The following is a 13,644-nucleotide window of genomic DNA, read 5'->3' on the forward strand; positions in this document are numbered from 1 at the left end:
CACTGATGTGCCATTGAAAGGTTGTAAGGTCGAGCTATTTGGTGAGAGTTCTCACTTTGGCAGCTCTGCTTTGGAGGTTGATTTAGAGGAGGTGCCCCTTGGGATTGTTACAGTTGCCCACATACAAAAAGATAAGCTGTGGCCCAGGGCAAGGGCAGCATGGATAGTGATGAGGGACACAGTTCTCATTTTGCAACACTAAGTGGACAATGAGTTCCCATTTCTGGCTCAGCCAACACAGAATTATTTCCCATGGTCTACAGGTGAAGGATCAGTGGCTCATCCTTTTCACTAGCTCACAGACTCGTGAAATGTCAGAGCTGGAGATTCCTTGGCCATCTTGACACAGTCTACCTCCCTTCACAGATGGGAAAAACCACGGATCCAAGCGGGGACTTGGCTCAACAGTGAGAACTAGAATCAAAGCCTCTTGACTTGTGCCTCTGCCTCAGTGCTTTTTCAAACCACATGTGGTAAAGAACCAGTTCATTTCCCGCAGTCCATCACAGACCATTGTTTGGGAAAATAAAACAAAAGTGAATTTCTAGAAAAATAAAATAATGACATACAAAATCCAAGCCCACATTTTTTATTAGTTTTAACAGATAAAAAAATCACTCTATCATATTGCTAAAAATCTTTCCAATTTTTAAAATTCTAATTAAAATTTTTTAAAAATTCACTCTCCATTTCCATAACTTCTCTCACCAGGGCCTGTAACGGCACACACTGCATCTCCCTGACGTACCCCTGCTCTCAGAAGAGGGATGCCAGGAATGGAACTAAGTGGGCCTTCCTGTAATTAGGGAAGTAGGGAATCCAGCCACCTGACTCGTCTCCTTCTCTCTTCCATTGCTCGAGCCAGTGGTAGGTACTGTGGAAGCAGAGAACTGCTAAGGAATGAGGTGGAGAGAGAACTGCTGCCTTGTGATGAAATCAGAGTTTACTGATAAATCATGGTCCCTACATTGCTCCTGCCTAAAGGTCCAAGGCTCTTCTCCGGTGCGCCCTCGCCCAGACCTAGTAACCCAGCACTGACAGTACGGCTGCTGTCAGCCACGCTGCGCTGAAAGGGTCTGTCCCTAGGATGGAGGGAAGCCACCCATGCCCGCAACGTCACTCCCTCCACCCACCCCCTCCACCCCTACTCACTTGTAAGGGATTTACTGCTGGAGTTGGGGGACCTCAAAGGCCCCTCCTTGTTCTCCAGGGTCAGCGAGAGGCCATAGTTTGAGTGGTGCTGGTGGTGGTGGTGGTGGTGGTGTCTTCCTGAAATTTTGGTAGTGAATGGGGTGCCCCCGTTCTCCTCGATGCCAAAAGGCAGCCGGTCGGAGCTGCTGAGCCCTGGGGAAGGGAGCGGGTAGCTGTGGAGGGTGCCAAAGTCAGGATTTAGAAAAGCAAGGTGCCTGGACATTCCTGCATGTACTTCAAAAAGACGCTGTCCAAACATTAAAGACCAAGAGAAATAGGTTCAACAAATGGATCCGCAGCTTTAGTGCAGAACAGGTCACAATGGCAATACTGCACTCAAAGGACAAGCAGGAAGTGGAAATTTATATATATCAAGACCTTAAACCTTAAAAACTCTTTGTTTGAAATTAACTTTTAAAAGAAAAGACATTCTCTAAATGAGAGGAGGAAATAAAGCAATAGTAAGAAATGAGTTATTAGCTATCCCGTGACAAGATCATGATGCACACTGGGAGGTCTGGGGGCACTTTTCCTCTCATCACCCCACCAGGCGGAAGCACCTGTTGATGTTACTGCTATGATATCTTTTAATTCCAATTGCTCCTATCCCTTTTGACCAATATTGCCTTATTTGAAGCCCTTGTTATCTCCCACTTAGACTCCTCAAACAGATTCCTAACAGCTCTCCCTTCAGCTCATCTTCTGCAGAACTGTGGCCACAGTGCTGTTCTGATTACTTTACAGAGCCTGGCATTCCTCCCTCCATGCCATCAGCACTGACTCTTTACCATACCAAGACACAAACCCTTTGGAAATCTGATGAAAACCATGGACCTTCCCTGCAGAAAAAAGGCATCAAAATGCCACGTTTCACACTCAATTTCAGGCCCTCTACTGCCCCTCCAGCGACCAAAGTTAAGAGCCCTGGACTGCAAGATAAAAATCAAATTCCTTTATGTGTCACTCACAGCCCCCCAAGATCTTACCCCATTCTCTTCATCTCATGCCCCACTACATTCTTCTCTACACCCCAAGTCCTTCCCATCCTAGTGCCTTTCATCTTTTTTCTGTGCCCTGGAGTCCTTCCGCATCCCTAAACCCAAAGAAGACACCCCTTCCTCCAGGAAGACTTTCAGCCTTTAACACCCAAATCAAAGGTCTCCTCACACTCACAGGCAGAGATAGCCCCTCTTTCTGCTCATTCCTGTAGACCAGCTTTCTACTGCCTACAACTTCACTCTGTCTTCACCAAGACACAGTAGGAGCTCACCCCCTGGCAGGAAACACTGTGGCTCAGTCAGTTACAGTCGCACTAGAACAAGCTGCTAAGGGGGTGGAGGGGGGAAGGCAACTCATTCTCCTAGGCCTGGTGTTGGGGAAGGCGCCAGAACTACAGGAGCATTCAGGGGACATAGTCTACTTTCTCACAGGAAACCCTATTCCTTGTGTTTGTATGAGGTTGATATTTCCCCTGAGGGGTGGGCCTGAGACACAAGCCTCACCAATCAAAACTCTCCATCCTTCCAGACGGAGTGATTTGTTCTGGCATATGATCCAATCAGGTTTAACACATAGAACCTGAGTCTCACTTCCTTTTAAAGAGTCAAAAAGGGTCTTATTATGACTTCTGTGGGCCCTAAGCCCTGCTCCTTCATCTTTTCTAAAATTTTTTTGAATTAGTTTATGGCTGCATTTGTATAAATATGAATATATTAATACCATATAGTAAATCATCTTCCACTAAAAGTTCATTTTCTTTCTTCTGACTTTAAAAGAAATTAAACCATTTTTGTGGGCCCTTAACAGTATTGTGAACCCATGGCACTGCACCTACTGTGCCTCATGGATAAGTTGGGTCTGGCTGCAAGTACAATGTAAGCTGAGGCTACTTAGGACACTCACAGGCAGAGATAGCCCCTCTTTCTTGACCCTTGACACAGCGAAGTATCTGAGGCTGGGGCCAATGCACAAAGGGAGGCCAGATGAGCAGAGGTTAATGTAGCTAGAGAGAAAAAAATCCTAATGGCATCACTGGGACCCTGGTACCAGCCATGCCTAAAGCTAGTTCTATCACTGAACTTTTCAATTTTAAGGTCCAGTGAATTCTTTTCTGTTGTTTATTCTTTTGTTTATTTATATTTGCTTGATGAAGTTGCCTTTCTCTTATTTATGACCCACATGCTCTAAATCAGTAGAGGTAAGTTTTGTTATGGCATTTTGTTTATTTTGTGGAATTTCCTTCAAGTGAAAAGATAGAAACAGCTATTACAGGCCTAAGGGATAGTATGAACAAAGGAATGGCAGTTGAGAGGGCAGGATGGCTGGATGAGAGGGAGCAAGGAGCAAAGTAGCAGGAGGTGAAGCTAAGGAGATAAGCTGGGGCCAGTTAAGAAGGGTTGTGTCCTGGGTTATCTGGAGGCCGCACCACAGAAAGGGTTTTTAAGCAAGGACATGACATAACTGCAGTTACATTTTACTGAAGTTCATTTTGAGTGCTGTGTAGATAGGCTGGTGGGAGAGAGACTCTCCATTAGGAGACTGCAGCAGGGTGGGGCCCAGACTAACTCCGTGGATGGAGTGAGGTGAGCAGCCCTCTGGGATACTTCTGAGGCAGTGGAGCAGGGCTTGCAAGCCTGGCGCTCGGGACCCTGGAGGAAGGAGACACGGAGGAGTCCTCTGCTGCAGATGCAGGATACTGGAAGACATGGCCCTGGCCATCCCGACATTGTCCCATGAACTGGGTCTCTGGTTGGCCCTGGCTGCTTCCTGGAGAGTTTGCTCAGAATAGTCTAACCTAGCATGTGTGCATCTAAGAATGTGGAAAAAGGCGTGGCTTTGGCTTCTGGGGGATCATAGTCCAGCCTCACCTCTCCAGACTAAAACTAACCGAGGGGACCCACCCACCCTGAGCACAGGAGGAGGCAGCAAAAACTACACAGAGTTGTAGTTGAAATGCCTGGATTCTAGTCCTGGTTATGCCCCAGCCTGCTGGAGGAACTCTGGACTGTCACTCTGGGCCTCAGTTTCCTCCTCTGTGACATGAAGTGGGTCATGAGATTTCTGAGCGCATTTCCAGGTCCGAGAACCATCCTTTCCCTAACTATTTATCCAGAACTTGCTCTGTCCCCTACTCTGTGCTAGCTATTTTACAAAAAATGTCCTATTTTATAAATGTGGAGACCTCTGCTTGACACACAATAGGAGCTCCACAAATATCTGATGAAAGGAAGGATGGGAGGGAGAAAAAGAAATAAGGGAGACAGAAGGAGGGAGGATTAATAAAGTCATGGAGCTGGAATTTGACAACTATGTAGATACCAAAACCTGTTGGCACTGTTTTACTGTCTCTCAAATGTGTTGAAAATATTATCTGTCCAAAGGAGGCACAGAGCCTAGGAGTTCAGAACAGAATATTCCCTTTGGCCAGAGGATGCGAGGGGTTTTACTGCCTAAGGCTCATCTTCCACGCTGCCCTTCTTCCTCGCTGCAGCCAGGCTATTCAAGGTCTGAATGGGCACTGTCATTGTCCAGGCAGCATGGACAAATCAGACAAACACTGAAAGGAAGAGAGTGACAGGAGTGGGTATTGGCAGAATTTGGAAAGGGGAGAACACAGAGGCATGCGGAGGTCAGGAAATTCCGAATTGTTTAGCCTGGAGGACCAGGAAAACGGCATGTCATTGATAGAAAAATGGAGGTGAGAATGAGGGCTGCTGGAGGAGCCAAGACTCTGATTTGGCTTCACATGTATTATACTGAACCTGAAAATAAACACCCAAGAGAAAAGATGTCCTATAGCAGAGATCTGGTGTACGTTCAGGGCTGGAGGTAGAGTTGGAAAGCTTAGGTAAGAATTTCTGATGGTAAATAGATGTCACGTCCCATGCCAGCTCAAACTGATTTTCTCTCCCTGCTTGGAATGCAAGTTCAAGAAGGATTCTGAGGTTGTGTCTAGCTCAGGAGCAAAGTACTGTGATTGATTAGTGATGTCTGCCACGGACTTGGATTGGAACAGTGGTATCATGTACTTGTTTTTCCAAGTTAAAAATGTGTGATTTTTAATTTATAGGAAGCCCAAAGCGAAAAGTTAAATTCATATGCAAGAAGTGATAAATTCATTTAATAACATGTCAAATAAAATGTGCATGCGTGATTTTTTTCTATAGCTACTTATGGGGAAGACTGAGAAAGAGGTAAGTGGAAAAAGAAATAGATGAGGATCAAAGCAGCTGCCTGAATTTTGTCAGGGTAACAGTCTCCAGAAGAGCAAAGGTTCCTAAGCACAAGCAGATTGACTTGGGGGCTTTCTCAGGTGCATGGGAACCATCCTGGGGATCTAATCTGTGGAGAAGTTTGTGGGATTGTGAGTCCATTGAGGACACCACTGCTCATGGCCTCATGACTATGACGTAAACAGTGTCATTAAAGTTGCACATTTGTCTTGTTCTGAGGGGCCTCAAAGAGTGTAAAGCCCACCCAGAGGGTCTAGCATCACTCAACAGCCCAGGTGTCTCAGGGCCCATTGGCTAAGGTTCAGGAGATGAGGCCGGCTCTGTGTTCATGGTCAACAGAGACTGAGGTTCGTGAGGTTTCTGGCATCTGGAAAGGAGGTCACGAGTCCTGGTTTGCAGAAGGTGATGGAGGAGAGGTATGCAGGCTTCAGTCTGCTCCACCAGCTGGCAATTGAGAAGGAATCTGGTGTGGAAGAACGGGGCTACTCTGTGCCCAGCCCTGGGCTAGGCACTTTATGTTAACTTTTACAGTTGCTCTGCAAGGAAGCTGCTAATCCCTCATTTTACACTGGGGCTTAGTGGTATAAGGTGAGGAATGTGGACATAAGTGTAAGGTGTGAGTAATGTGCCCTGTTAAATGCAAAGTGAGAACTCCAACCAGACCTAATGTCTTCCCTTCTCTCAGGGGAAGCCTCCACTCCCATTCTTTCCAATTCCAGAGAAGTTAGTGCTCCTACTGGGGCAGGAGGGGAGGGGCTGTGCCATATAGGACTTTCTTGACTGTATTCGGGGTGGGCTCAGCTCTGCAGACCCAGTGAAGTTTGGGGACTCTAACATCCCTGCCTAAATCCACCATAGCCTCTCCCCTCCCTGACCTAGGATCCCAGAATGCCAAACACATGGTGCTCAGTCAAAATATATTGCATACTGAATAAAGGGAATAATTACTCAGAATGGTATAACATTATTATTAATATACTTATTATAATTATAGGATGATAATTATAATAACATTATTATACCACTATTATACTATTATGGTTAAGATATTATATCCCCCAGAATTCACTACCAACTGTGGCCAAGGCAGGCCAGGAATGGGGAAGGTCCTGAACTGGAACACAGCACTTACACGGCTTCCTCTCAGAAATAAGGCCACAAGTGGTGAACATGCTCTGAGGAGCCAATCATATCATATGCTCTAGAGCTCAGCCAATAACGGGTGGCATGGGCCTTTGGAAGCAGCCAGAGGATCTGATCCTGGGTAAGAAATCACAGAATTGTAGAAACAGAGCCCCTCAGACATCATCTAGTTGGATGGTTTTAAACCCAAGATGAATAAAATCACCAGGGCAACCCCCATACACTGCTGGTGGGAATGAGAATGGTACAGCTGCCTTGGAAAACAGCCTGGCCGTTCCTCAAAAAAAGTTAAACAGAGAGTTACCATATGACCCAGCAATTCCACTCCTAAGTATATACCCAAGGGAAATGAAAACATTTCCATGCAAAAACTTGTACATAAATATTCATAGCAGCATTATTCACTATAGCCAAAAGGTAGAAACAACCAAATGTTCATCAGCTGATGAATGGATAAATGAAATTGTGGTAGACCCATGCAATAGAACATTATTTGGCAATAAAGTGGAATGAAAATTTTGATCCATGCTACAACGTGAATGAACTATGGAAATATGAAAGAAGCCAGACAGAAAAGTCCACATATTGTGCAATTCTGTTTATACGAAATGTTCAGAATAGGCAAATCCACAGAGATAGAAAGTAGATGAGTGATTGCCTAGGACTGGGAGGATGGGGGGATAGGAAGTGGATTGCTAAAGGGTATGGGGTCTCTTTCAGGGCAGGTGAAAATGTTCTAAAATTAGATTGTAGTGATGGTTGCACAACTTTGTGAAGATGCTAAAAATCACTGAACTGTACAATTTAAATCGGTGAATTGCCTGTATGTGATCCATATTTTAATAGAGCTGATAAAATAACTGGGGGAAATTTTGAAAAACATCAAAGTCTGGCCCTAACCCCAGACCAGTCACATCATCATCCAGCTTTATCTCCAATGTGCAGCCAGAGCTGCGAACCACCGCCCGAGTCAGGCCGACCTTCTCATTTTGCATGTGGAGAAATGGGGACCTACTGGGAGAGCGAGGTGACCAGGTCAGCTGGTTGCGGGTAACTGGCTGTGCCAGGACACCATCCAGGGTTCCTACCCCTCCACTTGTGCCCCAGCTGCTACGTTTTCCATCTGCCTTGGGTTCTGCACTTAAGACAGCAAATGCACTCATTGGGAAAATCCCAGATCTCCTCAGGGCCCCCCTGCCCGAGACATCCTATAGACACATCTCGTCTTCCCAGTGATGCAGGAAGCTCTATATTCCTATCACGCCACATGTTTTTGTGTCCTCCACTGTACTGAGAATTCACTAAGCACACAGCAGGTATTCAACGAGTACTGGTTAGACTGAAAATAAAATTAAGTATCAATGCACTCAATAAATATTTGAGCACCAACTCTTGTGTGCGGACAGAAAGACAATGGGAGGTTGTCGTTGCCCTCAAGGAGCTCGCTGCTGAGGCACAAGCCCAGAGCCGCTTGGTGGGTGCTTTGAAAGGGTAAGTGGAGGAGGGACGCCCAACCCAGCCTGGGGAGCAGCCAAAAAGGAAGAAGTTCCTGTGAATACAGTGTGGGCAAATTCTGATTTTTCTCTGAGATGAAGAATCAATTGTCCCACCATTACCAAAGGCCTAATTCATCCTTGCTCCACTTGAAATGCCATCTTCTACATGTGGAGTAAATCACTTTCCGGAGGGCTCTCATTTCCATTCTCTGTCCTCCCCAACTGGCTCTGTTTCCAGGGAAATGCATTTCTCAGGCTCCCTGCCCTCTGGCTTTCTACGGAGCTTTGGCCAATGGGAGGTGGGAAAAGGAGTAGGTCAAGGTCTTTCTCCCCTTTCTGCCTCAGGTGTTCCCAGGGGTAGCTGTGCATTCACTGTGGTTCCAGCTCCCACTAGACTAGCTTCCTGTGGCCCCAGCTTCTGGGCTCTGGGACACATATCTACCTGTGTCTATTTCTGAATTCTTCATACTTTTTCATTGATATATTTATCTATTATTGCCAAACCAATATCAGGTTGTCTTAATTCCTTTGTTTTAATATGTTTTTTACTCTCTGATAAGACAAATCCTGTTCCTTTTCCCACATCATTTTTTCTTTTGTCTTTTTCTGGACTATTATCATGCACTTAATCTTTCAGATTACAATTCAAGCTATGACCTAAAATATCCCACCGGAATTCTGATTTGGGACATGAAATACTACGAATTTGGGAGGCTGTATTTGTGAGAGAAACCATATTCTCACCATTTATTCAGATCTTTTTATATGTCCTTCAATCAGAATTTTAAACTTTTTCATAAAGGTAGGGAACACATTTTATTAGCTTTATTCCTAGGTATATTTCAGTTCTGTCACATTTCCTCTCATTTTTTTCCTACAACTAGATACACAAAAGTGCTGACTTTAGGATGTTTCTGCCTCTGGCCATTTTGCTGAGCTTCCTGATGAATTGGAATTCATTTGTATTTTAAGAAGATAATCACATAAATCTTGTTTCTTTCTCTCTAGCCTTTATTCCTTACTTTGTTTGCTTACTTATTGCATTGATAAAGCCTCCAGGATGTTACTAAGTATCAGCAGTCATCGTCTTATTTCTGAAGTGTGTAAATTATATAGTGTTTCAACATCAAATGTTGGTTTCTGACAAATTCTACTTATTAGGTTACAGACGGTCCTGCTCTTCACCTCCTAAGAATCCTGAAAGATCAGCATGACTCATCTGGGTGAACCCATGCTATCCTTAAGTGGACACTACTTCCTTTACCAAGTGCTCAAAAAAGGATCTGTTCTTTTTGGGTATCGCCACCAAGCTTATCAACCCAGTGGTATAAATACAGTTTTTGAGAAAACTGCATGACATTTCCCTGTCCATCCTTCTGGCATTTCCCCAAGACTCCACGGTTTTTCAGTGTACTGATGCCCACTCAGCAATGACATATGCAGATTTTCTCAGTATCCTTGGAGGCTCTTTTCTAAGCCTAAAGACTTGAACTAATTGTACAGCAATCACCTCCTGACTACCCTGTCATCTTGGACTTCGGTTTCCTCCTCTTTGTCCTTTTGACCTTTGGCAGTTAGTATATTGACCGGCTTCCTTGTTGAAAAAGAGGATACCAAAACTGAAGTTCAGGTCATCGGCTTCTGTCTCTTCAATCTCATAGACCATCCTCAGGAATGGCTGCTGGTAAATTGTCCATCTTTTTGCTCCATTGCAAGTGTGCAGCTACAAAACTTTAAACAAAAGATCTTTAAAAAAAAAAACAGGCCTGTGCCCCTTTGCTTTCAATTTGTTCTACCTTCTTTCTCTTTAAAATGCTATTTTATAAATTGTGGACCCCTAAAAGCCTTCTTTTGTCAGATTATCTATGACAATGTCATAGCCCATGTGAAAATGATTCCCTTTTAGATCTACTTTGTCTTTGACATTTTAAAAGTCTGATCTCCTAAAGATTAGAATACATGGAAGCTTAATCCTGAATTCCACTCATTTCATATTAATGATTCCAAGACATCAGGATCATTTATTTCCAAGGATCTTTTACACATTTTCAAACTAGTCTGCCTTGCTAACCAGAATTAATAATAGCAATGCTGGCCATGTTTCTTTTACCTTCCAAACAACCAAGTCATCAGCCAGGAGGGCCAAGAAATCAACAAATGTTCTCCTTTGAAATGACAGTGTCCGGATGGCCAAGAAACCCCTCATACATGTCAGCCTGAAATGCCTCTTATGAAAACACAATGAACATCCTCTACCCAAAGGCCTTGACGTGTGTCTGGATTGCTCACTGCACACTTACTTACCCCATGCTGCCTCAACTCAAAGATACTTTGACCTGTTCAGGGCACCTGTCTGGACTCCACAGTAGGCTTCCTGAAGGTGGGAGAAGCTTCTGTGGCACCCACACCACACACAAGTTCTCCTGACACCTTCCCAAAGAGCCTGGGGTGAATCCTGGCTCCTGTTTCACTTTTAGCCTACATGGGGGACAATTCTGCATTTCTAATCAGTACTGAGACATCAGAGAGATACTCACAAATATCTCAGCAGAGTGTCCCAACTGACGGGCCTCCGAAGGGTTGCCAAGGTCAAACAGCTTTGTCTGCTTACCCCAGGGTGCTACACAAATGTGTTATTTTTTTCTGTGTGTGCCAAGGACAAGAAAAAGTTGGGAAACACTGTCACTAGTCCATATCCAATCCACCAGCCTGGAGCTGTGGCTGTCCAGCTGGGACTCTCTTAGCAGAACCTACTCAACCACGTTTTTAAAGCAGATGGTGTCAGCCAGTCCTACCTCCTGACTGAACATAGTGCACTCACCGTGCTCTCTAAATACTCACAGAGGAAAAAACCCAAGAGCTAACATTTTTGACTGTACAGCACTATGCCATCTATTAAGGTATGGAATCCTCCAGCAACCACCTGAAGGGACAATTATTATCATCCTTATTTTAAAGATAACCAACTTCCCCAAAGTCATACAAGTAATAAGTGGTGAGCTGGGATTTGAAAGCAGGCGACCTGACTTGAGAGCCCTGGGCTCTTCTAAGTGCTAGGCCAGTGCTTGGCCATGCAGGAGACAGAGCAGTATAATGACACTGAAAGAATGCAGGTTGGCACCCTGCTCTGGTTTTGCTGCCAGTTAGCAATGTGACCTTACCAACTCATTTCACCTGTCTGGGCCTTAGACCCTGCATTTTTGGACAAACATTTATTAAGCATTTATATACCAGGAACTAGAGCTCAATGAAAGAATTTGATCTCTGCCATAAACAACCTGAAAGATGAGAAAAGGTGCACTTGCTCATCATGGTTTCCAGGATATTTATCACTTATTTCAATTTTAATTTAGTAGAGACACAGAGTGGGTCATTAGCCCAACATATTGCTGCAAATTCTTATTAAATTCAGTGCAAGCATACTATTTGGCAGTAGGTAGGGGGTATATTTGAAAAACAGTACCTTGTTCATAATAGTTTTAAGAAAATTGTATCAACATCTTAGAAACGCGATGCATTACAAATGTTAAGTCTGTTAATTAGGGATGATTTCCAGTAACCTTGTGGTTTTATTTATTTTTAAGTGACTTGAGAAAAAAGATGACCCTACATCATTTTTCTCTTGTCTGAAAAGGTCAAAATTACATTTTTTGGCATGGATTATGTCCTTTGTAGAGATTACTTATTGGCAGAAGGAAATTTTCCCAATTTATATTTCTTTCAAGATAATTTCCAAGCCATCAACTTGGAACAAATTCTAGTGTTAGCACAGGTGATATCTGAATCCATACTAGACTGGGAGCTCTCGTTTTGATTAGTTTATTAGGTCCCTGTCACCAAAGGCAATGTTTTCTTCAACATCAATTCCAGGGGCCTGTTACAGTACCTGGCACAGAGTAGGAGCATAGTAAATTATTTGTTGAATGAATGTGGTAGGGCGTTAAATTTTAATTCTCCCATGGTAATTTATCAAGTGTCTATTCACAAAGGCCTCATTTTGGCCATGAATTTCCCAGTTGTTCCTAACACTACATTAAACAGTCTCTGTAAAACTGTAAAGTATTCTCATCACATCTTAAGGAATGATGAGAACCCTTTAAGGTTCAGTGGGAGCTGGGTCTCTGTCCTGTGTGAGGCAGAGTAGGACATGTGCCTCCATGTTTGACCTGGAGTTTTCCTTTGGTGCAACTATCAAATGGTTGCAATGAACGGCTGTAAGCAGGGGAGCATGCCTTGAAAATTTGCAGCCAGAAAATTCCATTTTATCCTGATGTTATTTTGCTAAGTTTACAATGTCTTTCTAGTTGTGTGAGGCAGAGAGAAGCTCTGATGAAAGGCTCTATACCTTTGCGGTGAGGTCTAGGATTGTAGCAATTCCAGACCAATTTCAGGATCTGAGTCCAAAAATAAATATTTCATGAGTTCATTTTTGCACAGAGGCTCAAGACTAAGAGTTTATTCAATCTCTTTCCTGCCTTAAAAAAAAAAATACAGAAATACAGTTGTTTTCCTTTACTGCATTCACTTCTAATAAATCTAACAATTGTTTCCCCTTCTTCTGGGTTTCTTACAGATTTTCTTGGCTTCTCATTTCTGCTTCCAGGGCCCACGCGACTTAAATGAAGATTTTTTTTTCAGCCATGTAACAGCATTACCAGACTTGCCTCCAGCTACTGCTTTAAATGCACCCCCAAACAGTATCATATGGGAACTCTCAAGGAACAGCAAGTCAAAATAAGCACTGCATGAAAGAACAGCTGCTGGTGTGCAGGCTAATGTCTAAAGAGCCAGTTCGCAGCACTTCCAAGGAGAAAGAGCATTATTTTTCCATTCTGCAGACACCATCCAGCTCACCCATGATATGATATGAAATTATTATTCATTCCGGAATGAAGTTCAGGTTAGACAAATAAAAGGCATGCTTGGTTTTAGGGGCAGGTTTTAGACATTCTACGCACTGGTTAGCAGTGTGAGCAAGAGCTGGAGATGAACATTGGGTATGTGTCTCTGAGGTGATACAGATGATACCAGTTCTATTTCGGTTTTCATTAGTCCTTCCGTATCTCCTCAAAGGATCCTCTCTCTGTATTCCTCAATTCTTGTAGGTTCTTCAGCAGCTCCTATTATAAACATCCTTAGTTAGCCTCTGAAGCCATACACTGGGCCTAATTTTAAGAGCTTGTTTGCCTTTAGTATAGAGTGTCCATTATTCAGCCATGGAATGAGGCTGGCAGAGCCGTTAGCGTATCAACACCTCTTGCTTTTGAGGTTTCAGCTGCAGAGAGTGGATGTTTAAACCACTCGCCATTCAGTAGGGGATGTTTAGATTTCTGGAGGTTTCTTGTAACATGAGCCTACGGGGATATTCCTCTAATTATCCCAACCCTTTTTAGTGGATTGCCTGGACTACAGCAGTTTATTTTAAATTCTGCGGTCTTTCCTTAATAAGACTACTGGCAAGTCTTGGGATGCGGTTACAATTTTAGATCTGATGTATTAGAACTTTAATTGTAACTAAAAGTAAGTTCCTCCTTCCCTGGTCAGTGCACCAGGGAAATTCCCAATGTCTTAGTGGATATTTA

At 43.7% G+C, this 13,644-nt stretch overlaps 1 protein-coding gene across 4 annotated transcripts in view; it reads right to left on the reverse strand.

Annotated features, from left to right (window-relative positions):
* EPB41L4B (erythrocyte membrane protein band 4.1 like 4B) overlaps positions 1–13,644 on the reverse strand; it is a 122,409-nt gene that overhangs the window by 33,884 nt on the left and 74,881 nt on the right. For all 4 annotated transcript variants that reach the window (XM_036903325.2, XM_036903323.2, XM_036903324.2 and 1 more), the window contains exon 16: positions 1,153–1,364. In XM_036903325.2, coding sequence (XP_036759220.2) covers positions 1,153–1,364 — 212 coding nt within the window. The remainder of the gene's footprint in view (positions 1–1,152; positions 1,365–13,644) is intronic.

This window comes from Manis pentadactyla, chromosome 3 (genome assembly GCF_030020395.1).
Source record: "Manis pentadactyla isolate mManPen7 chromosome 3, mManPen7.hap1, whole genome shotgun sequence".
Lineage (NCBI taxonomy): Eukaryota > Metazoa > Chordata > Mammalia > Pholidota > Manidae > Manis > Manis pentadactyla.